The sequence below is a fragment of the Lacerta agilis genome, chromosome 14, assembly GCF_009819535.1.
Source record: "Lacerta agilis isolate rLacAgi1 chromosome 14, rLacAgi1.pri, whole genome shotgun sequence".
In the NCBI taxonomy this organism is placed as follows: Eukaryota; Metazoa; Chordata; class Lepidosauria; order Squamata; family Lacertidae; genus Lacerta; species Lacerta agilis.
Genome location: NC_046325.1, coordinates 15,555,009 through 15,582,360, shown reverse-complemented (window position 1 = coordinate 15,582,360; position 27,352 = coordinate 15,555,009). Strand labels below are relative to the sequence as shown.

The following is a 27,352-nucleotide window of genomic DNA, read 5'->3' as shown; positions in this document are numbered from 1 at the left end:
ATGCAGGAAGGCAGGTTGCCTTTAAGATAAAGATGGGAAGGCAGGGGGAAATGGTATCCAAAATGACAGGAAGAAAGAGCTCCCATTGGGAGGGGAATAGTTCCAAATCACAGGTGAAAAACCCGTTTAAGTTAACAGTTTTTCTGAGCCAAAGAAAAGCTTGTAGTGGGTGTAGCTTTTGAGACAATACTTTTCATCTTCAGGTATGCAAAGCCCTTTAGGAACTGAATTAGAGCGGGGGCGGGGGGTGTTTGTGTACAGGGAAGGTGACATCTTTTTTTCCGGGGGGGGGGGGGAAGCAGTATATAATCAACTGAAGTGACTGAGGGGCAAACTGCAGTTTGGGTCAGGGGTGGAACAACTAATTGGCAGAAAGACCTGATGGGGGAAACATAGGCCTCACCTGGTCGAATTTCTTCTGCTTCTTCTCGAGGGCGGAGACCACCTGGCGCTGCTGGTCCAGGGCGACGGTGACATCGTCCAGCTCCTGCTGCAGCCGGGTCCGTCCTTTCTCCATCTTGTCGCAGGCCTGGACCCGCTCCTCGTAGCGCAAGGAGAGAGCCTCCAGGTCCTTGGCTGCCCGACGCCGAGCCTCCTCTATTGATTCGGCTACCCCAGCATCGTCCTCCAGCTTCTTCTTGGTCTCCATCACCTGGCGGGATGGCCACAGGGGAAGTCACACACTGTCCACACAGCGCCAGGCTAACCAAAATGTGTTGAGAACTTCGAAAGTTAAGTTTGTGAGAGGCTTCTTCAGCAAAAACCCCAGTTCCACCCAGATCTTATCAGCCCCCCCCCTCTCTCCCTTTCTTCAAATGCTGGTGATGCAAAATGACTTTTCCTTCTTTTAAAAAAGAACTCTATTAGCATGTGTTTACCCGGATATCATGTTCCGTTATAATTTTTTTAACATATTTCCCAGCAAATCTCTGGCTGAAAGGGGAAGGCAAGCTGAGCTGCCTCTCCCCATGGAGAGCAAAGCAGCAACTCGCTTTCCTCTTCACACCTCGGCTGCAGCACCAACTAGTTACGTTTGCGGGGCACTTTTCCAATCCTTGGTGCCAGGAAAGAGGCGGCAGAGAAACCAAGTCCTTCTTCCCTTTTGTGTGCAGGTCCAAAGAAAGTGATCTGGCAGAACTGGGCCAGGATATACATTTCCCCAGTTCAATCCACGGGGGAGAAAGGGGGCAAGGAAGCCTTGATCTTTCCATTTCTCACTGGAGAAAGCCATTGACTTGAGATAAAAGCTTGTCCAACATGCCTTCTCTGGTGGACCCACGAGAGCCAATGACACCTGGTTTTTCCTTTTGGCTCACACTGTGTGTATGGTGGTGGGGGAGGTACTGCCTGTCAAACACTTCTACTTCCCACCTGCTGCTGTAAGCTCTGGATCTGGCGGGTGAAGTTCCCCTTGGCAGCCTCCTCCTCCTCTAGCTGCTCCAGCAGACCCGCTTTTTCCTCTTCCAGCTGCCGCACTCGAGAACTCAGATTCAGTTTCTGCCGCGTCTCTTCCTGGAGCAGTTCCTGTGATTGAGAGGTGGGGTAAAAGGACATGTGCTAAGAGACCAAACCTGTCCAGATCTACTCCTCTTCCCCCCCTCTCAGGAAATCAGGTGCTCCAGCTCTCAGCCCTCTGTTCTCTCTGCACCTACTAGAGCTCTCCTGGGGAACGTAAGAGAGGGACTAGGTGCAATTAAGCCCACAGTCCAGCCCCCTAACACATTACAAGACCTGTCTCTATGGCAAGTGGCAGAAGCCTGAAAGGATGGAGCATGGCCTTCTTATTCATTGCCCCCAAATGACGTTACATGCTATCTAGCATTGCTCATTAGTGCCTGCCCCTCTTAACATTAAGAAAGTTCTGGGCAGATCTTCTTTTTGAGGTTGTTTTACAAGTAGATACATTAGGTTCCTAGCTGTTTACAGCCTATTTTTGTCACAGTTCACTACTATTTAATGATAAAATGTATTTGTAAGCAGGGAGAATACCTTTTTCTTTTAGCATGTGGAATATGCAGGTACTTTACAAATTTTCACCTTGCTGCACCCTAAACGGTGACTTACTTGTCCAATATTGCTTTGTGAACTCACGGCTATGCTTGGGACATAAAGCAACATTTTACAAACTGAAACTGCGCTTCTTACCCTTTACACATTCTTTCCCCTTGTCCCTAAACCTCAAGGGATTCACTGTTGTTGCCCTCTAAGTATTGCCCCCACCTTCCGGCACAAAAGCACCACCCTCTATCATCTCTGTCTCGCATTCCCAAGTTTTGCCATGTACCTGGGAATCTTGCAAGTGGGATTCTACGCTGGCCAGATCTTTGGCAAGCTTTATCGCCCTGGACTCTGCACTTCCCAGGGTACCGGAGACTCCGTCGAGTTCGTTCTGTTTCCGGGAGACGAAGGCAGCAGACAGACGGGGAGAGACACACACAAACACACCAAAGATAAAGTCCAAATGCATCAAGAGAAATCAAAACATCCATCTATCACAAGTCAAAAGTTAAAAATAAGACTCTGGTTGTGTATTCTATGCATCCACCAAACAAACAAGTAACGCTCTCTGGTATTTGGTGCACAATGTGGAATTCTGAGAAGTTCAGCTTTCTTTTACGTATTTTAAAAATGCCTACTTCCAGACCTTGTGAATGCACAGAAAGGCTTTATAAACCATGAAAGCCATGTTCGGCTCAGGAAACAGATTGGGCATAGCATTGGATAATTTTGGGCTGCCAGGGCTGTTTCGGTGAAGGGGAGCCCCCCTCGCCCCCCTTGCTGTTACCTACTCTTCCCCTCCATTTTTACTTGTCATATTACCATCTTGGTGCCATCTCCCACCCCCAGCAGCTACTCAACTCCCCCCCACACATATTTCAGTATCTGCAACAGAATTATGCAGGCACTTATAGGGGCACTTAATATCTTGTGCAATTAATTCTAAACATAGAATTTGTGGGCTGACTTGGCACAAATCCAGCAAGGTACAGAGGACAGCTATAGAGACACGAGAGCCTTATTAAGCCTGGAAGGCTACATGGGTAAAAAGATTTGGAAAATGAGGACTGGGAGTGGGTGGAAGGAGAAGGCAATTTGAAAGGATGGTTGCCTTCAGAGAGTGCACTTTCTTACACACACACACACACACACACACACACCTGCAGCTTCCCCAGCCTCTCCATAAGCTCAGCTTTGACTCTTTCACTGTCAGTGGCCCGCAGCTGCAGCTCCTGGACTTGGCTTTCCAGCTTCTTGCGCCGCTGCTCCGACTCCAGCTTGGCTGCCTGCAGGACCTTCACCTCCTTCTGCAGCTCCACGTTCTCCCCTTCCAGGGCCTGCTTGGTCTTTTCCAGGGTAACTTTCAACTGGGGTGGGAGGAGAGAGAGAAAAGACATCAGAACCCGCTGAGTGCCTGGCTCTGGGCCACTGCTCGCTTGCTCTCCCCTCCAGCCTACAAAGGCCATGATCCTTAAGCAGGCTTACTTAAGGCAAGTTGAATCCTGCCGGGCTCACCGAATGGACGTGCTTAAAACTGGGCTGCAGGACTGAACACACCTATTTCAGGGGGACGTATGACTTCTTTAAAAATCTCACTGCTTGAGTGTTCTCCGTAGGAGAGCCAGTGTGGTGCAGCGGTAAGTGTGTTTGGACTAAGGCCTGGGGGAGAGCAGGGTGCAAATCCCTGCTCAGGCAGGAAGGTCCCTGGGTGAACCTTGGGCCAGTCACAGCCTCCTCACAGGGTTTTTTGTGGGGATAAAATGGGGAGGAAGAGAACCATGTATATACCACCTTTAGCTCCTTGGAGGAAAGGTGGGGCATAAATGCGAAAGACAGACAGACAGATAAATTATAAATAACTAGGGGCAGACCCTCCTTCATTTCTGGGCCGTTGGCCTCTCCTAACTCTTCCCTGCCTCCAAAAACCAAGCCACCCTTGGCTCAGGCCTTCCTGATCTCTGGCTCCCAGAGCCTTCCATCTTCTCAGCCTCTACATCTTGTCGGGCTCCAACTCCATCACCAGCCAACATGGCCAATGGATGATGGGAGCTGCTGCAGTCCAAGAACCACTGAAGGCCCCACAGGTTCTCCATATCCCTACTCTTACCAGCTCCCTCTCGCCTTTCCGTAACCCCCCAGAAACATCCCGGCAACCCTCCCCCCCTAGCCCCAGCGTACCCGGCGCGACTGCTCCAGCTGCTCCGACAGCTCCTCCAGGGCGGACGTGTGCCGCTGGCGCATCTCCAGCACCTGGGCTTCGTGCACCTTGACCTCGTCCTCAATGGTCTTCTTCAGCTCGGTTACTTCTTGCTCCCTCTTTGACCTGCCAGGGGAAGGGAAAGGACGGGATCAGGGTGAGGCGGGCTTGTCGTGGAGAGACCACTAGGGAGTAGGGGAGAATTTAAGAGCCATGCTGGATCAAGGTCAGAATCTCATCTAGTCGAGCATCCTGTTCTCACAGTGGCCGGCCAGATCCCGCAAGCAAGACCTGAGTGCAAGAGCCCACTCTCCCCTCCTGTGGTTCCCAGCAACTGGCCTTCAGGCACATTACTGCCTCTGGCTGTGGAGCAGAACACAGTCCTTATGGCTAGCAATTGCTGGATAGCCTTGTCCTCCATGGTTCTGTCCAACCCTCTCCTTCAAAACCATCCAAGTCAATGGCCATCTCTGTCTCCTGTCATCTTACTTGTCCCCAGATGTGGCCACCTCCGGGTCCAGGCAGGTCTGCCGGCTGCCACCAGGCCCTTACCGTAGCTCCTGCTGCGCGGCCGTCGAGTCCAAGGTGTCCTCGAGCTCCGTCTTCAGGGCCTCCAGCTCTTCGCCCAGGTCCCGCCGCTGCTTCTCGGCTTTGGCGCGGGCCACCTTCTCGGACTCCATGTCCTCCTGCAGCTCGGCCAGCTGTGCCTGCAGCTCGCGGAGGGACTTCAGCACGGCGTTCTTCTGCGCGGACTCCTCCTCCACCCTGCAAGGCGGGCGGGAAAGGTCAGAGGGGCGAGAGGGCCAGGATGAGGGTGGGCCGGAGGGGAAGGGGGGCAGTGGGGAGGAGGGCGAGGAGGAGGAAAGCTAGTGGCAGGCAGTGGGCACCCAAAAGGGGAAGAGAGGAAGATCTTTGCAGGATGCCAAAGAGGCACAGAGGAGCAATTCTGTTCCCCTGAATCTAACCCAAGGTTGTACCTATACTTCAGAAATTGAAGGAAGTTTCTTTCTAAGCCATGCTTGGGAGTCATAGGTTAATGATCGTGGTCGGTTAGGTTGCCCCAAGTCAGGGTATCTGCTTTGTTTCACCCTAGAACCCTCGAGGTCCACTAGCTGGAGCAGAGTGCAAAACAGTGGGTTTTAAAAGGGCCAGGCATATGCTTAGAATTAAAAGACAAGGGCACCTCTGAGTGCATCTCAGCCGCCCAGGAATTTGTCCCAAGTACCAGAGTGGAGATCAAAGTCCTCCCACACACAAAAAAGTCCATTCATAGTTTCCACCAAAGCTTTCCTTCATTTCAGAAGCCTAATTGGGAAGGAAAAGTCATTGCTACTCGTTGAACGACCAAGAGCCAGGCATCCTTGATGAGATCTGCTGCAAAAGCCACCCTGAGATCTTCCGGTATCTACTTTCTGCCTATTCCCTGCTCTAAGGGATTCCCTATGAGGAAGCCATAACAACCACCTGTTTAGGGCTGCAGGGCAGGGAGCTTCAGCCAATACGCCCCTCTTGCGCACTTCTGCTTCCCTTGTTCATTCTTGGATACCCTCAAAAAAGAATCCCAGTGAAAGGGAAGGAAGAGTTCCACCTTGAGGCTACTTGCAGCAAGCCTAGCTTACCAGCAGAAGGGAAAGTGAGGCTGGCTGGGCAGTGCTCCACTGCCAAGCAGGCAGGAGCCTCCAGCCCCAGCACACTTACCTGGCCAGCGCTGCCTGTAGCTCAGCTTCCTTCCTTGCCAGCGCTTGCCGGAGCTCCTCCAGCTGCTGCTGCAGCTCCACCACCTGCTCCTGCAGGTCCCCTGCCTCCCCGTCCAGCTTGCGCTTCAGCTTCTCCAGCTCCTGGCGCCCCTTTTCCTCCTTCTTTAGCCGATCTAGAAGGGCGAAGGGAGGGGAGAATGGGGGGAAAGGTCAAGCAAGGAAACAGGACGCCCCCATCGTAGAAGCACACAAAGCAGGCTGTTCATGGCTGGTGGGGAATGTGTGGTCCTCCAAATGCAGCTGGACTCCAACTCACATCAGCCACAGCCTGCGTGGCCGACGGCCAGGGATGTTGGGAGTTGTAGTCCAGCATTGCCTGGGAAGGCCACATGTTCCCCATCCCTAACCAGAGCCCAGAATTGGTCCCTAACGTTCCATCTCCACTGTCAGAGGCAGTATAATATAGCCTGTGGATGCCAGTTACTGGGAATCGCAAGTAGAGAGCGTTCAGGAGCTGCTTTGGAGCTTCCAGTAGGAACACCTGCCTGGCCACTGTGGGAACAGGATGCTGGACTAGATGGACCATTGGCTTGATCCAGCAGGGCTCTTGTTATGTTATCGGCTAAGCCCAGTCTTGGTCTACACCAGGGTTTCCCAAATTTGGGTCTCCAGCTGTTTTTGGACTACAATTCCCATCATCCCTGACCACTGGCCCTGCTAGCTAAGGATGATGGGAGTTGTAGTCCAAAAACAGCTGGAGACCCAAGTTTGGGAAATCCTGGCCTGCACCAACAGGATATCCAGGACTTCAGGCAGGAATCCCTTTTCCCAGTCCACTTTTGAGATGCCAAAGAGCGAACCTGGGACTCTCTGCAGGAAAAAGCATGTGCTCTCCTACCAAGATGTGGCCCCACAAACACCCTGCGCAGCTCATTCCCTGTGCACGGACTTTAGCCAAGAGGCTGCCGGGGGGGGGCAGAAAACACCTCCCCAAAGAAGCACTTCCCCAAAGAGGCCAGTTTTATGCCAGGTTTCAACTGCAACACCAAAGGAATGTGATTCCTGGTGTCTGAAGTGCCCAGGGAAGGAATCTAGACCGCCCCCCCACCTCTATGTACAATTGCCCACACCCCTGTTCCCAGACGCACCTTCCATGTCGGCAATGACGGCTTCATATTTGTTGCGCAGTTTGGAGAGGCTCTTCACCTTCTCCTCCTCCTCTGCCATATGGGAGGTAAACTCAGAGAGACGCTCCTCCATCAGCTTCCTCTCCTGGTGAAGGCAGTGGCCAGAAAGGGAAGCAAGTGTAAAAAGACACAGGGTGGGTGGGGTTAGGACCCAAACATGCCTAACACTTCCAGGAAACCCAGGAGTCCAGGCTCCTAGAGTCCTGACTTTTCCATCTGCCTCCTCCTAGATCTCACTTCCAGACAAGCAGCTTTATTAAGCATCCACCCCGATTCGTTTGCAGGAAGGCGACACATTTCCCTGTTAACTTTCCTTACTGCAAAACATCTGATCTTTTGGGGGGGAGACGAAGCTTGTTGCGCAAGAGCTCCAATCCAACTTGTAGTTGCGTTGCCTGAACTGGCTGGTATGTCAGTGAAACACACCCCCAAAACCACCAGCAGCTTGGAAGTGTCTCTAGGGCCCCCCAAATGCCCCCCTCCACCTCCAACTCTGCAACTGTGGAGTTTAATAGTTTAAATAACCCCCACTCCCCACCCCGAGGGCAGTCTGCTCCTTACAAAGCAGCAGCAGGCTGCGGTTCCTCCTCTGCTTTTTTTTTTTTAATAAAGAAAATATTTTATCGGTATTCAACTCTAAACAAACACAATGAAATGTAACTTGCTGAAGCACTTGAAAAGAGAAGCGACCGAAGGGACGCCCACCAGAGCAAGGATGGCCCACAAAACACAAGGCAGGCAGGCAATAAAACACCACAAACCATGCCCCCTCCCCCAGCCACCTTTTCTGCTTTGTGCCAGAGGTGGGGAGGCTGGAGCAGGAAAGGGCCCCCAACTCACTTTGTGCAGTTTTGAGTTTTGGTCTTCGAGCACCAGCAGGTCTTCCTCCATCTTCTTCATCTTTGCTTCCGTGCTCACTTTCTCCAGCTGCAGCTTCTGCCGGGCGGCCTCCTCCTCCTCCAGCTGCTCTTCGATGTCCTACGAGGGAGGAGAGAGAGCAGGGGACAGTGGGCATATGTAAAGAAATGTCCCGGGCCATATAAAAAAAGTGGAGCGGTTGTTTCAAGCTCTGGAACTGCCTCAACAAAGCAGCAGGGCTAGCAGAATATTCAAGCCCAGTGTAGTGGCTGGACTAGGACCAGGGAGTAAAGGTAAAGGTAAAGGGGACCCCTGACCGTTAGGTCCAGTCATGGATGACTCTGGGGTTGCGCGCTCACCTCGCTCTATAGGCCAAGGGAGCCGGCGTTTCTCCGCAGACAGCTTCCAGGTCATGTGGACAGCATGACTAAGCCGCTTCTGGCGAACCAGAGCAGCGCACGGAAACGCCGTTTACCTTCCTGCCGGAGCGGTACCTATTTATCTATTTGCACTTTGATGTGCTTTCGAACTGCTAGGTTGGCAGGAGCTGGGACCGAGCAAAAGGGGAGCTCACCCCATCGCGGGGATTCGAACCGCCGACCTTCACAAATCCCTGCTCACCTACAAAGTTCACTGGGCGACCTCGGAGCAGTTGCTCACCCCCAAGTCTACCCTGCAGCACAGGACTGATGCAAGGATGACCGTGCAAGTCGCCCTAAGTGCTCTGCAGATGCCACAAACAAATGCATTTACAGTAAAACCTCAGTTCCCGAATACCTCTGTTATTGTACGTTTTGGCTCCCGAATACTTAAAACCCCAGAAGTAAATGTTCTGGTTTTTAAACGTTTTTCGGAACCCGAATGTCTGACACAGCTTCTGCTTGAGTGCAAGAAGCTCTTGCAACCAATCAGAAGCCACGCCTCGGTTGTCAAACATTTAGGAAGTTGAACGTTTCGACAACCGAGGTTTGACTATATTTCAAAACAAGACCAGGACCTATTTTTAAAGCTGAGCTGAAGAAATGTATCTTTTTAAAGGGATTTGGGGGGAGGGCAGGTAGGCCTTTATAGGAGTGGAATTCCACAACTGAGGCACCACCACTGAGAAGGCCCTGTTCAGTGTCACAACTAACCTGGTAACAACCAACCTTCTCTCTCTGTGCATGCCCTTAGAAACTTGGTCCGAGAAAAGCCGATTTCTGCACAAACGTTAGCAGATGAAGCAAAACTCTTCCTTCGTTCCACCCACCACACCTAACGTATAGCTGCACGGATCAATTTAGCCGTTTCCCCGCAAGGGAGAGGGGGGCAGCTGCCCTCCTCCTTTGCTCCTCCTGGTGGTGGAGGAAGGTCCTCTCTTCCCAACTCACCTGGATGTGCTGCTGCATCTTCTTCTTGTCCCCCTGCATCTGCTGGCAACGCTCCTCCTCCTCTTCCACCCGGGACTCCAGCTCGTGCAGGATGTCCTCCAGCTCCTGCTTCCGGGCCGCCAGCCGCGCCCGCATCTCCTCAGCTTCGGCAAACAGCTCCGTCTCCGCCTGCAGCTGTTCGGCCAGGATGGCCTTCTCCTCCGAGAGCTAGTCACGGAAACGGGGTCAAGGAGGCAGGGACAGGCATCAGATCCCCCGGAGCCTTGCTCAGGACGTTAGGGTACGGCAAACCCTTAGTTAAGGTAGGTTTTCATCCCAATCCTGCCATTTATGCAGTGGGGACTAGAAGCTTGACGTGGAACATACAACCAGTGTGAATTTTAGAGGAGGAAGCAGTCCTCACAAACGAAAGGTCACATCCGCGCCATACAACTAAAGCACTCTTACACCACAGTTGTGGAATCCCGGGAACTGTAGTTTGCTAAGGTTGCTGGGATGGCTAAACTACAGTTCCCATTATCCTTTTTTGGGGGGTGGGGAGCCATGACTGTTAATGTGTTATAAGAGTGCTTCTGGTGTGGATGTGACCCAAGAGAGAAAGGAATTCAGGCGGACCTATTATAAAATCTGTTTCAGGACACGGAGAAGGCAGGTAGGAAGGCCAATATGAAGGGCAATGCAGGGAGAGTCCAAGTGAATCTGCAGGTGTCTGGAGTGGAGGTGCGGCTTAATGGCTGGGGACTCCTGGCTCCTCCCACTCTCGATGCTCACCTGCTGGTACTTGTTCTCCAGTTCCTTCAGGTCCATTTGGGTTTTCACGTGTTTCTCCTGCACCTTTTGCAGCTCCACTGCCTTCGCCTGCATCACCTCATCCTGACGGGTCACCTGTAACAGGGGCTTCACCTGGGGAAAAGGAGGGGAAGGTGTTGAGAGAGGCAAAGCGGGTGAAAAGGAAGAACCTCCGCCCTCCATGGGCTAATGAGACTTGGGACAGGTCTCAAGTTGGCCCGTGAGGCTGCTCTTCCCCAAACCACGCCTGATGTCCTATGAGACGCCCCGCTCCTTAGCATCGCCGCCTGACCCACCTTGGTGAAAAGGCGCCACCACTGCCAGTGGCGCAACTTGAGGTAGGCGGCGCAGTTACGCTGCATGACCTTGAGAGCGCTCATCTGCTGCTGCTTTTTCATGAAGGCTCTGGGAGGAGAGGGAAGCGTACACCGTCAGAAAAGCATGCTTAGGTACCTTAGCCAGTGATCTGTGCACTCTACTACCATAGAAAAGTAGAAATGTAGCGGTGGGACCCCATGGGTCATCCAGTCCAACCCCCTGAGATGCCGGAGCCTCCTGTGGATGTATTATTCCTCATCCTCCCCTCCGTCCCGTGCAAAGCCCACCAGTGAAGCCGTGTTTGCAACTGGCTTGGTTCATACAAGTTTCTGACTCCAGAGGAGATGGTCAGGGAGCCAGGTGTAGAGCAGTCTCCTAGCCCAGGGGCTCTGCGTGCCCAACGGGGAGTTCTGAGGAGGCGCCATGGGTCCATCACAAAAGATTCCCGAGAAGGGGGCATGGCCAGTCACAGAGCTTCCACCCAATCACTGGCGACGGATGAAGCAAAACCCCCTCTCCAGAGAATACCAGAAGTTCTGGCTTCCCAGTCGTACTAAGCCAGAGGCTGCCAACATGGGCACAATCACAGAATCATAGACTTGTATAGTTGGAAGGGGCCACGAGGGTCATCTTGTCCAACCCCCCTGCAATCATTCATCCAATGTGGGGCTTGAACCCATGACTCTGGGATGACACACGCATCTGCTTCCCTGGTGCCCACACATTCCATTCCCTTTCCTCCACTTCTCCCCTCTGGTAAAATCAGGCTTGAAAGAAGCCCAACAGCCAACAGAACAGGTTAGGGCCTCTGCTTGGTTGCGGTGAGTGTGTGTGGTGGCAGCCAGGACGTCTTCACCAGTGGCGCACAGAGGCGACCCCTGCAATAGGCCAAACGCTTGCTCAGAGAGCCAGTTTGGTGTAGTGGTTAGGAGCGGCAGACTCATAATCTGGGGAACCGGGTTCGCGTCTCCGCTCCTCCACATGCAGCTGCTGGGTGACCTTGGGCTAGTCACACTTCTCTGAAGTCTCTCAGCCCCACTCACCTCACAGAGTGTTTGTTGTGGGGGAGGAAGGGAAAGGAGAATGTTAGCCACTTTGAGACTCCTTCGGGTAGTGAAAAGCGGGATATCAAATCCAAACTCTTCTTCTTCTTCTCACGGATCTCTCTAGGGGGTTGAGCTAGATGTCCCTCAGGGTCCCTTCCAACACTACAATTCTACGACTCTCTACTCCTCTGTTGTCAGGGATGGGGGGAAATCTGTGACCCCCTCAGGTGTTTTTAGACTACAACTCCCATCATCCTTCACCAGTGGACCATGCTGGCTGGGGCTGATGGGAGTTGCGAGTCCATCACCACCTCCTGTACATCTCTGGGTTCCCTGCCCCAGAATCTGATGACATCCTGCTTTAAAGTGGCCTGTTGGCAATTCGCCCCGGTGGCTCAGTGCTCACTTGCGGGCCAGGTATCCGCGGGCAGCTGCCTGGAAGGAGACTATGATATCTGTGATCTTCAGGTCCCGCTCCTCCTCCAGGTGAGCCAGGACGCCAGCGCGGAAAAAGATCTTACTCTGGCCGATGCGGAAGAGGTTGGGGTCCAGCTCCAAGGCCTTGATCTGTAAGGATGAAAAGAAACAGAAGGTGGGTTTTTTTGGGGGGGAGGGGGGGTTAGTCAGTAGGACTTTCTGGTTTTCTGCATGTGGGCCAGTTCTAGCCCACATTGCCCCTGTCACCCTGGCCAGAGGGTGGCCCACGTACCATGCGTTCGCAGGCCTGTTTCCCATCCATGAAGCCTTTAGGAATGGCATTTGGAGTCAGGATCTCATACCTGCAGGGAGATGAGAATGCAGGGAGGTTAGAAATCGCACGGACACCACGCACGCTTGAGCTTGACGTTAACACCTCCAGATACCAGGGATGGGTTAGGCCCATGGTGGATCCTCAGGGGCTGAGAACAGGGGCAGACCCCTCTGGGCACACGCCTGTTGCCCTCCTAACTAAGGCCAGGCCTCCCTCAAGTCGTCAGGGTACCTCTGCCGGAATTCCTGGAAGATGATGCGGTTGGGAAAGCCCTGGCGACAAATGCGAATTCCCTCCAGGACTCCGTTGCAGCGTAGCTGGTCCAACACGAGGTGCGGCTCCAGTTTTCCAGCCTGTAATAGGAGCCGGGAAGAAGCAGGACCTGTCAGAGGGCACTTCAGGAAGCAAGAGTAATACTGCTTGTTCTCTTAGTTATACCCTGCCCATCCTCCAAGAAGCCCAGGGTGGTATGTGGGGGAGCTATCCCTCATTTATCTTCCCAACAACCCTGCGAGGTAGGATTGGACTGGTTTTACAAGGATTTCACAGCAGAGGAGGATTCAGATCAGTTTTCCCTGGCCTGTCTAACATTCTAGCCACTGCACAACAGGGATGGAGGACCTGTGGTGCGACGAAGGTTACTGTGAGTGTAATCCCCACCATCCCTCATGGGAGATGTGTACTACTACTACTACTACTACTAATAATAATAATAATAATAATTTATTCATTTATATGCCCCAGCCACTCCCAGGCGGCTTCCAACAAATTATAAAACCACAGTAAAACATCAAACATTAAAAACTTCCCTATTTTAGTTGTCTTCTAAAGTCAGACAGAACCAGGACATGTACAGTGGTGCCTCGCAAGACGAAAATAATTCATTCTGCAAGTGCTGTCGTATAGCGAATTTTTCGTCTTGCGAAGCACCAACGGGAGAATAGCAGTTTGACGGGGGGGGGGGAATCGGATTTTTTTCGTCTTGCGAGGCAAGCCCATAGGAAAATTCGTCTTGCGAGACAGCCTTTCGCTAGCGAATGCCTTTTGTCTAGCGAGTTTTTCATCTAGCGAGGCATTCGTCTAGCGAGGTACCACTGTACCACTCTGGCGAGACCATGTGCAGGCAGGTAGGGCCTTAGCTGGCATACCAGATGAAGCTGGCAGACAGCTGCCCTGGACGCAGAACTGACCTGCAACTCCATGGACAGCTGTGAGTCCAAACTGGCCCCCCAGGCTGCGCACGTGGTTCTTTAGGGGCACAGTTACCCCATTCAGGACCAGGGAGTCCCCCACACCCGCCCGCCCCCTATCTCCCCCAGAAACAGTACATCTGTCTTGTCGGGATTCAGCCTCAATCCACTGACCACCAAGCATCCTCCGACCACCTCCAGACACTCACACGAAGAGGTCTCCACCCAGCCCTTTGGCCAAGAAACTCCCTTCGAGGACCAGAGTCTCCCCTTTCACCCAGAGGAAGGCTTGGGCCTGCTTTTGACTGAGAAGGAGGCCGCCCCCTGCTTCAGAGCAGAAGTGACATTCTCCGATGGGCTCCCTTCAATGCCAGGACACTCATCCTGCTTCCCATGTGCACTACAGGCACCCGCCACGTGAGCAACTCACTCTTTTCTCATGGTTGGGGATGATGCAGCGCACAAAGTTGGGGTTGGTGTTGCGCAGGGTTGACATGAGCTTGGAGAGAGACTCCTTATACAGCTGCCCCACCGTCCGGAACATCCCCTTCTTCGTCTTGTATGAGGAGCCGAAGGCAAGGTCTCCCATCCCACTCACTTGGTCCAGGCCCACGATTCGGTCCACTGCGGAACAGGGCGGAGGGGCTTCTCAGCTCACATCCAGCACTTCCAGCCCACTCCCCAGGGGAAAATGCAGGAATCTGTGGGTTTCCTCCCTCCCTCCCTCCCAACCCCACATAACATCCGTTGCTGCCCCCTAACCCCTCTGAGCCCTCCCTGAGGGAACGGAGGCCACCTGGAGCCAATGGCATCTCCCAACCCACTTAAGTTATACATGAAACCATCAGAGTGGAAGGAGAACGGAAGCCCAACCCCCCCCAAGGGACACTGAAACAAGTTTCAATGAGCCCCCTCCTCGCACCTCCGCTTTCTTAATCCACACAGTTTAGACTGCCATTGGAGAGCTGAAGAAAATAAGCCGAGTGTTACCCAGCAGCCCTGAGGGCCTGTTTGCTCCCATCTGCCCTCAGTGAGCCTTTGAAGGGAGAAGCCTCAGGTGCTCTTGGGCTGCTGTTGGTTTAGATACTGCAGAGAGGAAAGGGAGCGTCATGCCCGAATAGCACCCAGAGGACACCGGGGGGGGGGGGGGAGTGAAAAGAAACCACGGCAATTTAATTCTGAAGCCCACGAGCGGCTTTGAGGCTGCGCTCCTGGAAAAAACAACACACTCGCCAGGGACTAAGCCCTATTTAAGACATGGGACTTATTTAAGACTTATTAAAACAATGCACAGGAGTTCACCGTTAGTAAAGGAAGTCACATCTGAATTATCCAGACCCTGGATAGGAAGCCTCTGGCCCTCCAGATTCATGGACTCCAGCTTCTGCCAGCGTGGCCAATGGCCAGGGATGATGGGAGTTGTGATACCAACAATACTGGGAGAGCCAAAGGTTCCTCATCCATGGTCTAGACCAGGGTTTCCGAAATGTGGTTCTCCAGCTGATTTTGGACTACAACTCCCATCACCTCCAGCTAGCAGGACCAGTGGTCAGGGATGATGGAAACTGTGGTCCCATTTGGGGACCTAAGGTTGAATAAACTTGGGTGCCCAGACGTCGTTGTACTATAACTCCCAGCACCCCCCAGCTGTCTTAGCCAATGGTCAGGGGTGGTGGGTGTCGCAGACTGACAACGGAGGTTCCCCACCCACGGCCTAGACCAGCCTTTCTCAACCTTGGGTCCCCAGACGCTGTTGTACTACAACTCCCACCACTCCTATCTCGCAGCATCTGTGGTTGGGGATGATGGGAAATGTAGTCCCATCTGTTTGTAGTTCCCCACGTTTGGGGAAAAGGCTGATCTAGAAAATATGAAACAGGGGTGGGGAACCTGTGGCCCTCCAAACATTACTGAACTACAACTCCCATCATCCCTGACCATTGGCCACGCTGGCTTGAGGCTGATGGGAGTTGGGCGACACGTAGAGGGCCCCCTGGTTCCCCACCCCAGATATTAAGAGGAAGAGGGTGCATGTCTTCCCCCTCATAAACCTGCCTATAGCCCTCCCTTCCTACATGCTGGCGGCTCATGTGTGGGAAGGGGGGGGGGGACATACTTTCTGCTGGACCCTGAGATGCCACGGCATAGCTGTCAAAGAAATAGACCTTCTGTATGTTCTGGATCTCTGGAGAAAGGACAGGGCCAGGCAGGGAAAGGGGCAGGTGAGGTTTCGCAAAGCAATCCATTACAGGGGGAAAAAGAGAGAGGTGGGTCAAGGATAGAAGGAAACAGAAAGAGCAAAGAGCAAAGTGGTTAGTACCAGCAGCAACAAGAGAGAGTTTCAAGCAGCTTTGAGAAGTTATACTGACAGTTATTAAGATCTACAGGCCACTGGGTTAATTAAATATGTAAACAGGTTAATAATATGTGTAAGTATGGAGACTCAGATTCAACGCAGACAACTGCTCCCCCCCACCTCTCCGACTCATTAATCATTTAATTAACTCTCTGTTTTAAAGCTACCCGCTATCTTCATTGTTCTGTTGCAATACAGTGGTACCTCAGGTTACAGACGCTTCAGGTTACAGATTCCACTAACCCAGAAATAGTACCTCGGGTTAAGAACTTTGCTTCAGGATGAGAACAGAAATTGTACGACGGCGCGGCGGCAGCGGGAGGCCCCATTAGCTAAAGTGGTACCTCAGGTTAAAAACAGTTTCAGGTTAAGGACAGACCTCCGGAACGAATTAAGTTCTTAACCCGAGGTACCACTGTACAGTCATACCTTGGAAGTCGAACAGAATCCGTTCCAGAAGTCCGTTCGACTTCCAAAACGTTCGGAAACCAAAACGTGGCTTCTGATTGGCTGCAGGAAGCTCCTGCAGCCAATCGGAAGCTGCGGAAGCCCCGTCAGACGTTCGGGTTCCAAAGAATGGTCGCAAACCAGAACACTCACTTCTGGGTTTGCGGCGTTCGGGAGCGAAAACGTCTGAGTACCAAGGCGTTCGGCATCAAAGGTACGACTGTATTGCTTTTTTTGTTTTAATCCCTGCAAGCTGCCCGGAGGACACTGATGACAGAAGATGGCCTATGAATGGATCAACTTAGATCTTCCCAGGCCCCCTACCATCTTTCCACAGCTCTGCCGTGAACTTGTCTGCGCTCTGGTGGAGAAGTGTAGCCACGTTGTCATTCAAGGGGTCCATGTTCTTCATGAGCCACTCGTCTGCTTTGTAGTCAACCTTTCAAAGGAAAAGGGGGGGAGCAAAGGAGGAAAGAGAAGAAGAGGAGAAAAGGCAGAAATATCAGACCTATGTGTGCAACCGTGCACAACCCAGCCATGTGCATGGATAAAGTTGGAACATTCAGTCCATATCTAAGCCCAATAGTGTCTACTCCAGAAGTGGGCAATCTTGGGGGGGGGGGTCAAGGGCCACATTCCTTTGGATGCAAGTGGTCAGGGGCCTCATACTGATCATATGTGCCACATAATACTCATTTGGTATTTGTAAGAAATCAATCTTTTGGTGTGGCAGCACCTATTCCTTGCCTGTTGACGTCAGACAGGAGCCTTCACTGTGCTCTTTTCAGCATCTGTTTAAGGCATTTTTGTTTTTCAGCATCTGTTTAAGGCATTTTTGTTTAGGCAAGCCTATCCAGCCATGAAGAAGTTACCTGTGTTTTATTTTTGTTTTAGCTACTCATGATTTTACCCAGTGCTTTTTTTTCTTAAAAAAAAATGATTAGGGGTACTCTCATTTTGACTGAAGAAAATCACAATTTTAATGGACAAAAGCACAAAGATTCACAAAATGTTTAGGGGTATGCGTACCCCTGTGTACCCACCCCACCCCCCCAGAAAAAAACACTGATTTTACCAATCTTTTAAATGCATGCTTTTATTGATAATTTTAATATTTTATATTATATCAAAGAAGTTTTCTTAGAAACAGGTGGGGCCAAAGTCTGACTGCCAGCAGCTATCCAGGCCCTCAGGCAGTAGGCCTTTCCCAGCTCTGTTAACTGAGATGCAACCTGGGACCTCAGCTCCGCTATGGAGCTCTGAGCCCTCCCTTAGACACTGCAGTTAGGTCATGAGACTGGCTTTGTCAACCTGGTACCCTACAGGTGATGCCCGACTACAACTCCCATCAGCTCCAGCCAATGGTCAGGGATTATGGAAGTTGTAGTCCAGCAACAACAGCAGACCTAGAACGTAGCAGCTGGGCTTTCGCCTCCTAGTGTAAGAACCACGAGATGCAAGTGAGCCCAGGAGTGCCAGTAAATAGGGGGAAACCCAGCATGGGGTTGGGTTGGGGTGGAGGTAACTTGCCTTGCCAGCGTAATGGATGATGCAGAAGTCAGCTTTGTCCCGCAGCTGCCGGGGTTTCTGGAACTTGGGGTGGGTTCCCTGCTCCTGGGCAACTTTTTCCACGAAGCTCTTGTCAGTGGCTTTGGGGAACCAGCACTCTTCGTCTAGCAGAGCCAGCACCCCTGGGGGGTTTGCCTGGGACAGAGGAAAACCAAAACCATTAAGCAAGGGAAGCCAAGGAGGAAATCAAGGCAGAAGCTGAAGTTGCCTCGCTGGGAAGAGTTGTGTTTGTGGGTGTGGATAGACTGGGAAAGAGTCAATTGTACTGAGTGCCTAGAAAAGTGTATAAGGTTCTAGGCAAGTGACAGGGGGCTGGGAACTGGAATGCTATACTGTCCCCTTTAAACAAAATCAGGATCTCCTACACTTCCACTGCCGTTCCCTGTGCCATGATTTTGAGCCATTTATTAAAGCAAAACAATTGTCAAAATGCTATATTTGTAAGGAGTGAGAGAACCCACCCAGCAATGGTGTTGATCAGAAAGATACAGCTCTGCCTGAAGGGAGGAGGTGTTAGAACAACATGCCTCCTCCCCAAGAATGTCAGTGAACATGTCAAAGCCATGCACCTCCCAGAGGACAGAAAAACAGCACTAAGGATCACCCACAGGGCTACTGCTGCAGGTCCCCCCTTAAGCTAGCTTTCCCAAGGTAAGGGAACCCCACCAGCTCCAGGAAGACTCCATAGGAAAACATGGGAGGGATATAAAATGCGAGTGGAAGAGGTGTGGTGATTACACCCTAAATGACTAGTTGTAGGATCAGCCTAGATAAAAAGGTCTGGACCTGAGATTCCTAACCGCCTACCAGCTTTCACAGGAAAATCAATCTACATACTCCAGGTCACACCATGTCATTAGAGGGGTGCAAGTGCACTGCCAAGGGGTGCCAACAGTCCCAGGTGACTCAGCCAAACACACATTGGGTGGGGGAGGAGGAAAAAAAAATAGTGTTTATGGATGTTCCTGCATGCTTGCTTTTTTTTAAGGACAAAAACCTCCCTGCAAGTAAAGCACAACAACTAGCCAATCATAGGGAAAGGATGTTCTAGCCCAGCCTGCTCTCTGTTGTTCTAGTTTTCTACATGCATGGAGTTGTTTTTCTCTTTTGTTTTGTTTTTTGCAGAATGCAACCTTCTCCATCGTTGCATCTGCCTGCTGGGCGAAGCTTACAGCTATTGCATTTCTTTTTTTGTGTGCCAAAACAAACAAACAAACAGCAAAAAGGAAGCATGTGTGATGCTCCTATGTGCAGACTGAAGAGGCAGATTCCACTGCACCTCCTCACAGACTGGGGCAAAAATGTCAGATTACTGAGGTGCCGATCAAAACCTCCCACCCCGGCCAATACCTTGCAGAAGAAAGCCTCTTCCCTATAAATGGAATAGACTTCCTCCAAATAAGCACGGTGTGTCCCTTATCTCCTTTCTCCCATCCCCAGGCTGCTCACCGGCCTCTCGATGAGGTCTATGCAGGGCTGGAGGTCCAGGCCAAAGTCAATGAAGTTCCATTCAATACCCTCTCGCTGATATTCTTCCTGCTCCAGCACAAACATGGTGTGGTTGAAGAGCTGCTGGAGCTTTTCATTGGTGTAGTTGATGCAGAGCTGTTCAAAGGAATTCAGCTGCAGGGCGAGGGCAGTGAGAGGGAAGGAGAGAGAGAGAAAGAAAGAAAGAAAAGCATTCAGGTGGAGATCAGCACCTGGCAAGAAGAGCGAACACCTCTGACTTCAGGTGACCCACAATACCTTCTCCCGCATGAAATTCCCCACGTGTCACAACCAGACAGGGCCCTGCTCCTTGTGCCTTTTCTGCTCAAGGATATTAAAACTGGTAGGTGCATCACAACTGAGGAAGCCCTCTCCTACAGGGGCCCTCCAAGCTCCCCCTCCCTCTGAAATGCAGTAAAAACTTTGGATTTTGACTTATTATTGCTGATGCATTATTACTGTGCTGGTTTTATGTGAGCACATTTGCTTGATTTTTAACATGTGTGTGTGTGTGTGTGTGTGTGTGTGTGTGTAGATATAGATGTTTATCTATGCACATGTGTGTGTATATGTATGTGTGAATTCTGCTTCTACATGAGACTCCAAGTGGTCTCCTGTATATCACCGAATACTCACCTGCAGATCACCTATCCTCACTGTCAGGTGACTTTTTGCCCACGCAGGGAACCAATTAACCACCGAGGCTTGCAAATACCACACGTGCGAGCTATGCAAGCCCAGACAATCAGCTGGGAACCAGACCATTAGAGGTGCTTTTAGCCCAAGCATGTCTATACCTGCCCTACGCACAAGCCGGATGTGCTCCCTCCCACACACCTCGGTTATGAAACTACCATCAAAAGGCTTCATTCCCGGCATAAACGCTGTGCCTTTGGATTGCTGTGAGAGGCAGCAATCTAGCTAGTGCCACATGGGCATCCAGTGGCGTCGGTGCAGGTACACCTGTTGAACTTTAACCCTTCCTCCCCCCCCCCAGCAGCACAGAGCCTGTGTCAGAAAGAAGAGCAGCAGCCTCAAGGAGGAGCATCCTCCCTTTTTATTCTGTGGATGAACGTCAAAGGCAAAAACGACAGGCAGGCGAGAGGAGGAAGGGCTTGGGGAAAGGATAATGGAATGGATGAGAAGGGTGGGTTTACATGCAGACCAAAAGGAAGGTGGTTGCTCAGCAGCTGGCAGGTCCTCACCTGGAATATTTCAAAGCCCGCAATGTCCAGAATACCGATGAAGGAGGCGCCCTGGCGCTTGGTCCGGTCCAGGGCCCGGTTGATCCGATGCACCAGCCAACGGAAGAGGCGTTCGTAGGTCGCTTTTGCCAAGGCTTCCACCGCAAAGTCAGCCTGGAAAAGGGGGGGCAGAGAGAGGCATGGATCCAGGCTTGGCTCATTTCACCACTTCAAACCTCTGCCCGCCCGCCTCCACAATAATGTTTCAGGCAACCCCATCTCACCCCCTGGCGCCCCCAGAACCCCAGCCGTTGCCACCAACCTGCTCTTTCGTCTGCGCCTTCTGCACATAGTCCCGGCCGACTTTGATCCGCGGGGTAAGGATGGCGCGGGTGAACTCGGTGACGTTCATGCCCAGGAGGTGGCAAAGCTTCTGGGCGGCTGCAGAGGGCACAGAACAGGCCGGCAACAACCCCATTGTTAGTTCAGTCCCCTGCTGTCTCGCAATGGTCACCCTCGACCTGGTCAGCCCAAGGCTTTGCTGGCCCAACTCCTCTGCTTACGCACCCAATGACCTGGTTGCTGCTAGCCCACCTAAATGGCAGATGCGGAACTGAGTGGCAGGCTGGGAAATAACAGGATGAGTCCTGCAGCCCAGTCCAAAGAAGGACAGCAACTACCTCATCCTCTCTGCCACAGCACCGTATCAGCCATGGGAGAAGACCTGAGAGCACCTGAGACTCATTTTCCCCAACCTCTCGAGCTGATAGTTCAATGCACTCCTGGATAGTTAGGATCTATCACGCAGGATTTCGATTCTGAATAATCTTAGCTTCTCCCCGCACAACCCTTATTTTTTAAGAAGTTTCTAGTTCACATGCATTTTACTTTGTTAAGAGTGTTTTATGGGTATCCCCCCCCCATTTATTCATGGTTGCTTGTGTATGTTTTCTTTAACTTAGATCATGGGTGGGGAAACGTGTGGCCCTTCTGGATGTTGATGGGCTCCTAACACCCTTCACCGTGAGGCCCTACTCTCTGGGGCAGATGGCAAATGTCCAACAACATCAGGAGGGCACCAGGTTCCCCAGCCCTGTGCTCGGGGTTTTGGGGTAAACTGCCCCTGCAATCTCAGGGTGAAAAATTCAGGCAAACAGACGACCAATCACTAAAATACAATGGAAAGTTACTTTAAAAAGGTGAAACATACACATGAAGTTGCATTAACACGGGTGTGCGCGCGCTCACTCCTCAGGTGATCCACGCAGATCTGCTACTGCCCCCTCCTCACTCCCATGATCAATCCGATGACTGTGGAGGAGGCAAACTCCATCTCCATCAGGACACAGGCCAGGGCAGAGAGGGTTAACGCTCTCTACCCACCCTAGTGCTGCGTCTTTTCTGCTGTCGTCAAAAGGAGTGGGGTCTTGTGGGGGGCAGAAAAAGTTGCTTGGTGGTCCCAGCTGCCCGAAAGGCCATGGGTTAGCAGCCATCACTGCTTTATATATTCCGGAAGGCAGGCTGAGCTCTGACTGCAAAACAGGCATTCTCCCGCTAGAGCCCGCCCCCCCAAACCCAGCTGGCTGCCTATCAGAGCTGGTGAGCCCCCGCTACTACCTGTGTTGTCAGGCATGGAGGCCTGGTCTGTGTTCCTCTCCTTGCGGAAGACAATGTTCCCAAACTGCAGCACGGCCGAGACCATCCGCAGCATACCTGGGTGGGCAAGAAAGGCCTTTAGCGTGAGCACGCTTCCGCCTCCACCCCTCTGTGCAGATGCAAACACCCAAGGTCACCCACCAAAAGAGGCTAAGGGAGCAGGTGGAAGGGAAATGCAAGGAGCTGTGAAGCTCGCTGCCAATGGGATGTGGCAGCAGCCGCTAGAGAAGCACATGCAGCACCTTGAGAGCGGCCGAAGTCCTCCAAATGCAACATGATAACGCGACAACCCTCCACTGTTTATTTTCTGTATCCTTGCACGGCATGGGAGGGCTGAGTTTAGAATTGCAAGTTCACAGCAGAGTCTCAGTCTGAAGCAAAGACTTCCTGATTCCTAGTCCAGGTTCTTAAGTCACTTTGCCATCTCCTTTTTTTAAAATTAAAAAAAACCCCACCTAAACTAATTTCTGATTAGGTGGCATACATGGGAGGAGAGGGCGGCTGGGGAGACTACCAGCCACATGGGCCAGAATGGCAGGTTTCATGTTCAAAAGCAGCACATTTCTGCCCACTGGGTGCTGAAGGCGACTTAAGGAGGTCACGGGTGTCGCCATCACGCCCTGCCTGGGAACATCCCCAGAGGAATGTGGTGTGACGCAGTCAGCAAATAGTGATCAGCTATCTCAGCCTTGGCCAGCCTGGGGCCCTCCAGAAGTTCTGGACTACAATTCCCATCAGCCACTGGATGTGCAGGCTGGGGGGGCTGATGGGAGTTGGAGTCCAGAACCTCTGGAGGGCAACCAAGCTGGCCAAGGCCAAGCTAGGCAGATCACAGCTGTTCTCTTGACCCCCACAACTCACAATGTATCTCCTCGTGCGAGAAGCCCATGATTCTCATTGACTCCATGGTCTCGTGGAAGATCTCCTTGTCCTGCTGTCCTGGGATGGGCAGGTACCCGTTGGAGACAAAGCGATACTGATTGAAGGGCTCCAACAGCAGCTCCCCTGTAGCGTCATTGAAGAGAAAGAAGCACCTCTGAGGCAAGGGTGCCACACTTCCGCCAGCCAATCCCCACACCCAGGAGCTCCCCATGATGTAAGACGTGCTGTTCTGTCATCAATGACCACCTTTGCTTTTCTATTGCTGTCATCCTTGCCTTCCCCCTGCCGGTTCCGTTTCCAGATTTATGCAGAGAGGCAAGAAGGCTAAAGCATTGCCCTGCTTCTCCTTCGGGTTTATTGCTTGCTGCTTTAGGAAGCCGAGGTGGAAGGAGGAGGACCGGACTCCCTTTTTCATGTTGCCCTGGGAGTGCACAGCATCTGTTTACCTTTCACGTGCTCCCCGGCGCCCACCAGGAGCTGGTAGAAGATGTGGAAAGTCCGCTCGTCCTTGGCCTGGCGAATGGCTCGCGATTTCTCCAGCAGGTCTGGGCGGCTCAGGGTTAAGGAGGAAGGACAATTGCATCTGGAAACACGTATCACCCCCCTCCCTCCACAAAGCCAGCTTGCCTCACTCCCCCAAGAACCAGAGGTCCCAGCTATGAGACTCCCTAGCTTACCACTTCAACCTTGGCTCCCCCATATGTCGTTTGACTACAAAACCCATCACTCCCAGCCAGATTAGTCAGATGGGAGTTGTAGTCCAATGACATTTGGGGACCCAAAGCTGAAGAACACCATCAGGAATCCCTGGGTCTAGGATCCACAGGTGCCTCTAACCTGTCAGGGATCCCCACATCCAGGATCCCAGATTTATTCTAATTCAGGCTTTGCTCTCTCGCCTACAGAACTCAGGGGAGTCCTAGTTTTTGAACCAAATCCATGGAACTCCACAAGCAAGGATACATGTTTCTATGTTTGCTCCGACAATGTAGCCAGCTACATCGAAATTTATCCGAATAAATTTACCCTGGAGGAACACAGCGGGCGGGGAAGGGGAAATGAGACAGAGATCGGAAGGGCTCAGTGGCTTTGTAAAGGAGAATTGTTTCATGTACATACCCAGATCCTTGGCAAACACAATATATAGGCAAACACAATATATAGGTAACAACCATTTTATGCTTGTTCAATGCACGTGCAATCGTGCGCGCAAACACATCGCTGCCACAACCCAGAAAAGGGGTGGGTTTACATGTGTTCCGCTGACATGCGCAGAGCCAGGAATGCAACCCCCATGCACATCACACCCAGAGCAGAATGCATTCTCTAGCCATAAACATAATAGTGATAGAAGGGTGATATTCAGCTAAGTGATGCTCAGAGCAGACCCACTAAAATATATGGAAGTAAGTTAATGTAAGTCCATTGACTTCTATCAGTCTGAGTATGACTAATGTTGGACATCACTCAATGCACCACAATTTTAAAATAAGAACTCACTGAAATTATTAGATTCCTCTTCCTCCTCTCCCTGCCTTTTTAAACATTCTGACAAACTACGGAGTAGCCTTGGGCCACCTGGCACTATGCAGAAGTTTTGGAGTAGAATTCCCTTGCTGGCTGGGGCTGATGGGAGTTCTAGTCCAAAACCTCAGGAGGGCACCAGGTTGGTGAAGGCTGCTGAGCAGACTTCCCTCTCCCAGTCAACGGCTGATGGGGTCAGAGCTAATCAATCGTTCTTCAGCAGGAAGGAGTAGAAACTCGCCTCTGCACCAACTGGAAGAAACTTAGCATTACTGGGTGATGCGAAGCTGACTTCTCTCCTTTCAACAAGAAGGAAGATAAAACACTTTATTTCAACTTCTTAAGGAGGGACCGAAAAGTGACATTTCCCAACAACAACAACAAAGGGGATTTGAAAGCAGATCTTCGGCAAGGACAGGAAGAAACTGGTTTTTCTTCCTGAGGAGGAGAGGCTTTGTTGGCATAGTTCAACAAAGCAGGTGGGGATGTGCAAAACACAGCTGTGTACACAACCTGCCCTTTCTGAAGATTGGGTTAAGGTGCATTTTAAGATGGCTCAGGGAAGATGCATGATGGCTCAGTTGGCAGAGCATGAGACTCTGAATCTCAGGGTCATGGCTTCGAGCCCCATGTCGGACACTGATGACCCTTGTGGTCCCTTCCAACTCTAAAACTCTGTTCTTGAAAGGGTTTGCCATCCTGCACGATGGGTAAATGGGTCTGCAGGGAACACCAGTATGGGAAAGGTTAACAGGGGGCTGCTGGATGGCAGTAGAGGTGGAGCTTCTGAGTATCAGTTGCTGGGGAGGGAGAGCTGCTCTTTCAAGATCAGGATGCTGAGCTGGACGGGCTTTTTGGTTCCTTTTTATTTTCCCAACATAATGAATGCTACCTTGCGCTGCTTCTTGCCCTTCGGTTCTCCTCACAAGGTGGCCAGGCCTTAACATTGCCACCATTCAGGCAGATGGAAGGGGAACTTACTCCTTTCAAGGAAGGAGCTAAAACACAGGCAAGATGCTCTAGAGGTCAAATGTTTCCACCTTCTGGCTGACTCTATTCAGCCAGCACTCCAGGGTTTTCTATAGCCAGTTCTTTTGATTTGATACAGGCACTTCAACACACTGACTGGAGCTCTGAAACCACAATGCCAATCTCCTGCAAACCACACAACTGGGAGTTTGCGGGGAAGGGGATCCCCCGCACCAGCTGCCGGATAGAGGCAAGGCAGACCGGTAGACCCCATGGTGTCATGCCGTAACAATAGGAATGCAGGAAGCTGCCTTGGTCGACCTAGCTCAGCACTGACTGGCAGCAGCTCGTCTGGCAAGAGTCTCTCCCAGCCCTGCCTGGAGACAGAGGCACACCGAGGGTCCCTGGCATCCTTGGCAGGGAACTGTATACTATACAGTACTATACAGTGTATAGTCAACCCCACCCTGAAAAAACTCACTTTGCCACAGTAGCCACATTAGAAATTACTACATTTTACACAACTGTAGTACTTGGAAGCGTCTGCAGTGAGGTTGAGGCAAGGGGGAAGGACGGGAAAATCCTCACACCTTTTGCGCCACGCTGCGAGAAGGAAGGGAAGCTTCTCCCATGTCTGAGCTCTCTGTGACAGAGGTGACGTGTCACCACACACATCGTACACTCCATAGTCCGATAGGTGATTTTTGCTCCCCAGCGGGGGCTGGTTTCACCAGCCTCTGTCTGGAGACGCCGAGGATTGAATATGCGACCTTCTACATGCAAGCACCAACTTGGGGGGGGGGGGGGCCACCGACTTACGAATCGTGAGGAGTTGTCGTTTTTTACTGTTTTTGCGTTGCCGAAGGCCTCCAGGATAGGGTTGGCTTGTAGCAGCTGACGTTCCAGCTCACCCTGGAAAGAAAGAGAAAGAGGTCAGATGGGGGGGGGGGTTTGCCCAGACCCAGAAGCAGCAAAAGATGAAGCAGTGTAGAATGAGCCCTCAAGGCAGGTCCCTCTATCCCCAGAAAGGTGAATTTTTTTTGGGGGGGGAGAGGCAGATGAAGTGCTCTCAGAAATTTAGATACAGGAAGGCTGGCTGCTCTCTTGGAAGGGAATCACTCCCAAGCGACCTCCATCTTCCAGCAGGGGGCATTTTTTTGACCACAGGGTGGGGGGGTGAACCCCACAAGCATGTGCACCAGGGAGCAATACCCACCCGAACCCCCAAAAGCACAACAGGAAAACTACTCACGTAGGAAGCAGGGTTGGAAGTCTATGGGTGGGGTTGACGTCACGAAACATGAAATGGGGACGGGGAGGGGGAGAGCAGGGAGCAAGACGAGGTGAGGTGGGGGGAAACAAAACAAAAGACAAAACAAAAATGAACAACGACCAAAGGATTAAATCGGACAACGAAAAAAAAAAAGTAAAGACCCAACAATGACAATGCAGTAACACGAGCCGGGAACCAATGCAAGGGTCGGTGGGGGTCAGGGAGGGCACCCCCAGGCGCCCCTCTTCCCTTTCCCAGCACCCCTTGAATCCTGTTCCTTTCTCAAGAGAGCCCAGCGCCCTGGCTCTGATGAGGGAAGAGAGTCCAGTGAACCACTTTCAACACAGAACACAAAAGTTTAAAAAACCAACGAGAAAAGCGTTCGAAGCCAGAATCGCAGCCCAAGGAGTTGGCATTGTCAGGAGCAGCAGCCAGTAAGTGACCAGAGATCAGCGTTGGAGGGTGGGCAAGTGAGGAGGGAGCAGTGGGGGGGGGGTTGGCGCGGTGGGGGGGGGAGTTGGCATTTCAGCGGCATGCATTGCTCTCTCTTGCCTGTTGTTTGGCTTCGTTCGGGTACTCCGGCTGGGGCAGCAAGACAATAGA

At 51.9% G+C, this 27,352-nt stretch overlaps 1 protein-coding gene across 13 annotated transcripts in view; it reads right to left on the bottom strand.

The window, feature by feature from the left end:
- LOC117058865 (myosin-10-like) overlaps positions 1-27,352 on the bottom strand; it is a 59,171-nt gene that overhangs the window by 11,451 nt on the left and 20,368 nt on the right. For 4 of the 13 annotated variants that reach the window (XM_033170266.1, XM_033170270.1, XM_033170268.1 and 1 more), the window contains exons 6-34: positions 27,302-27,331; positions 26,729-26,749; positions 26,296-26,388; positions 23,947-24,010; positions 23,430-23,528; positions 22,963-23,106; positions 22,063-22,158; positions 20,768-20,886; positions 20,467-20,619; positions 19,223-19,396; positions 17,735-17,908; positions 16,529-16,643; positions 15,518-15,586; positions 13,832-14,025; positions 12,443-12,564; positions 12,170-12,239; positions 11,867-12,027; positions 10,393-10,501; positions 10,079-10,210; positions 9,308-9,514; positions 7,920-8,057; positions 7,041-7,164; positions 5,894-6,065; positions 4,748-4,960; positions 4,177-4,321; positions 3,159-3,365; positions 2,285-2,389; positions 1,372-1,524; positions 404-652 (exon numbers count right to left, since the gene is read on the bottom strand). In XM_033170266.1, coding sequence (XP_033026157.1) covers positions 404-652; positions 1,372-1,524; positions 2,285-2,389; positions 3,159-3,365; positions 4,177-4,321; positions 4,748-4,960; positions 5,894-6,065; positions 7,041-7,164; positions 7,920-8,057; positions 9,308-9,514; positions 10,079-10,210; positions 10,393-10,501; positions 11,867-12,027; positions 12,170-12,239; positions 12,443-12,564; positions 13,832-14,025; positions 15,518-15,586; positions 16,529-16,643; positions 17,735-17,908; positions 19,223-19,396; positions 20,467-20,619; positions 20,768-20,886; positions 22,063-22,158; positions 22,963-23,106; positions 23,430-23,528; positions 23,947-24,010; positions 26,296-26,388; positions 26,729-26,749; positions 27,302-27,331 — 3,852 coding nt within the window. The remainder of the gene's footprint in view (positions 1-403; positions 653-1,371; positions 1,525-2,284; positions 2,390-3,158; positions 3,366-4,176; positions 4,322-4,747; positions 4,961-5,893; positions 6,066-7,040; positions 7,165-7,919; positions 8,058-9,307; positions 9,515-10,078; positions 10,211-10,392; positions 10,502-11,866; positions 12,028-12,169; positions 12,240-12,442; positions 12,565-13,831; positions 14,026-15,517; positions 15,587-16,528; positions 16,644-17,734; positions 17,909-19,222; positions 19,397-20,466; positions 20,620-20,767; positions 20,887-22,062; positions 22,159-22,962; positions 23,107-23,429; positions 23,529-23,946; positions 24,011-26,295; positions 26,389-26,728; positions 26,750-27,301; positions 27,332-27,352) is intronic. The other 9 variants (XM_033170273.1, XM_033170274.1, XM_033170272.1 and 6 more) reach the window with 6 other exon arrangements.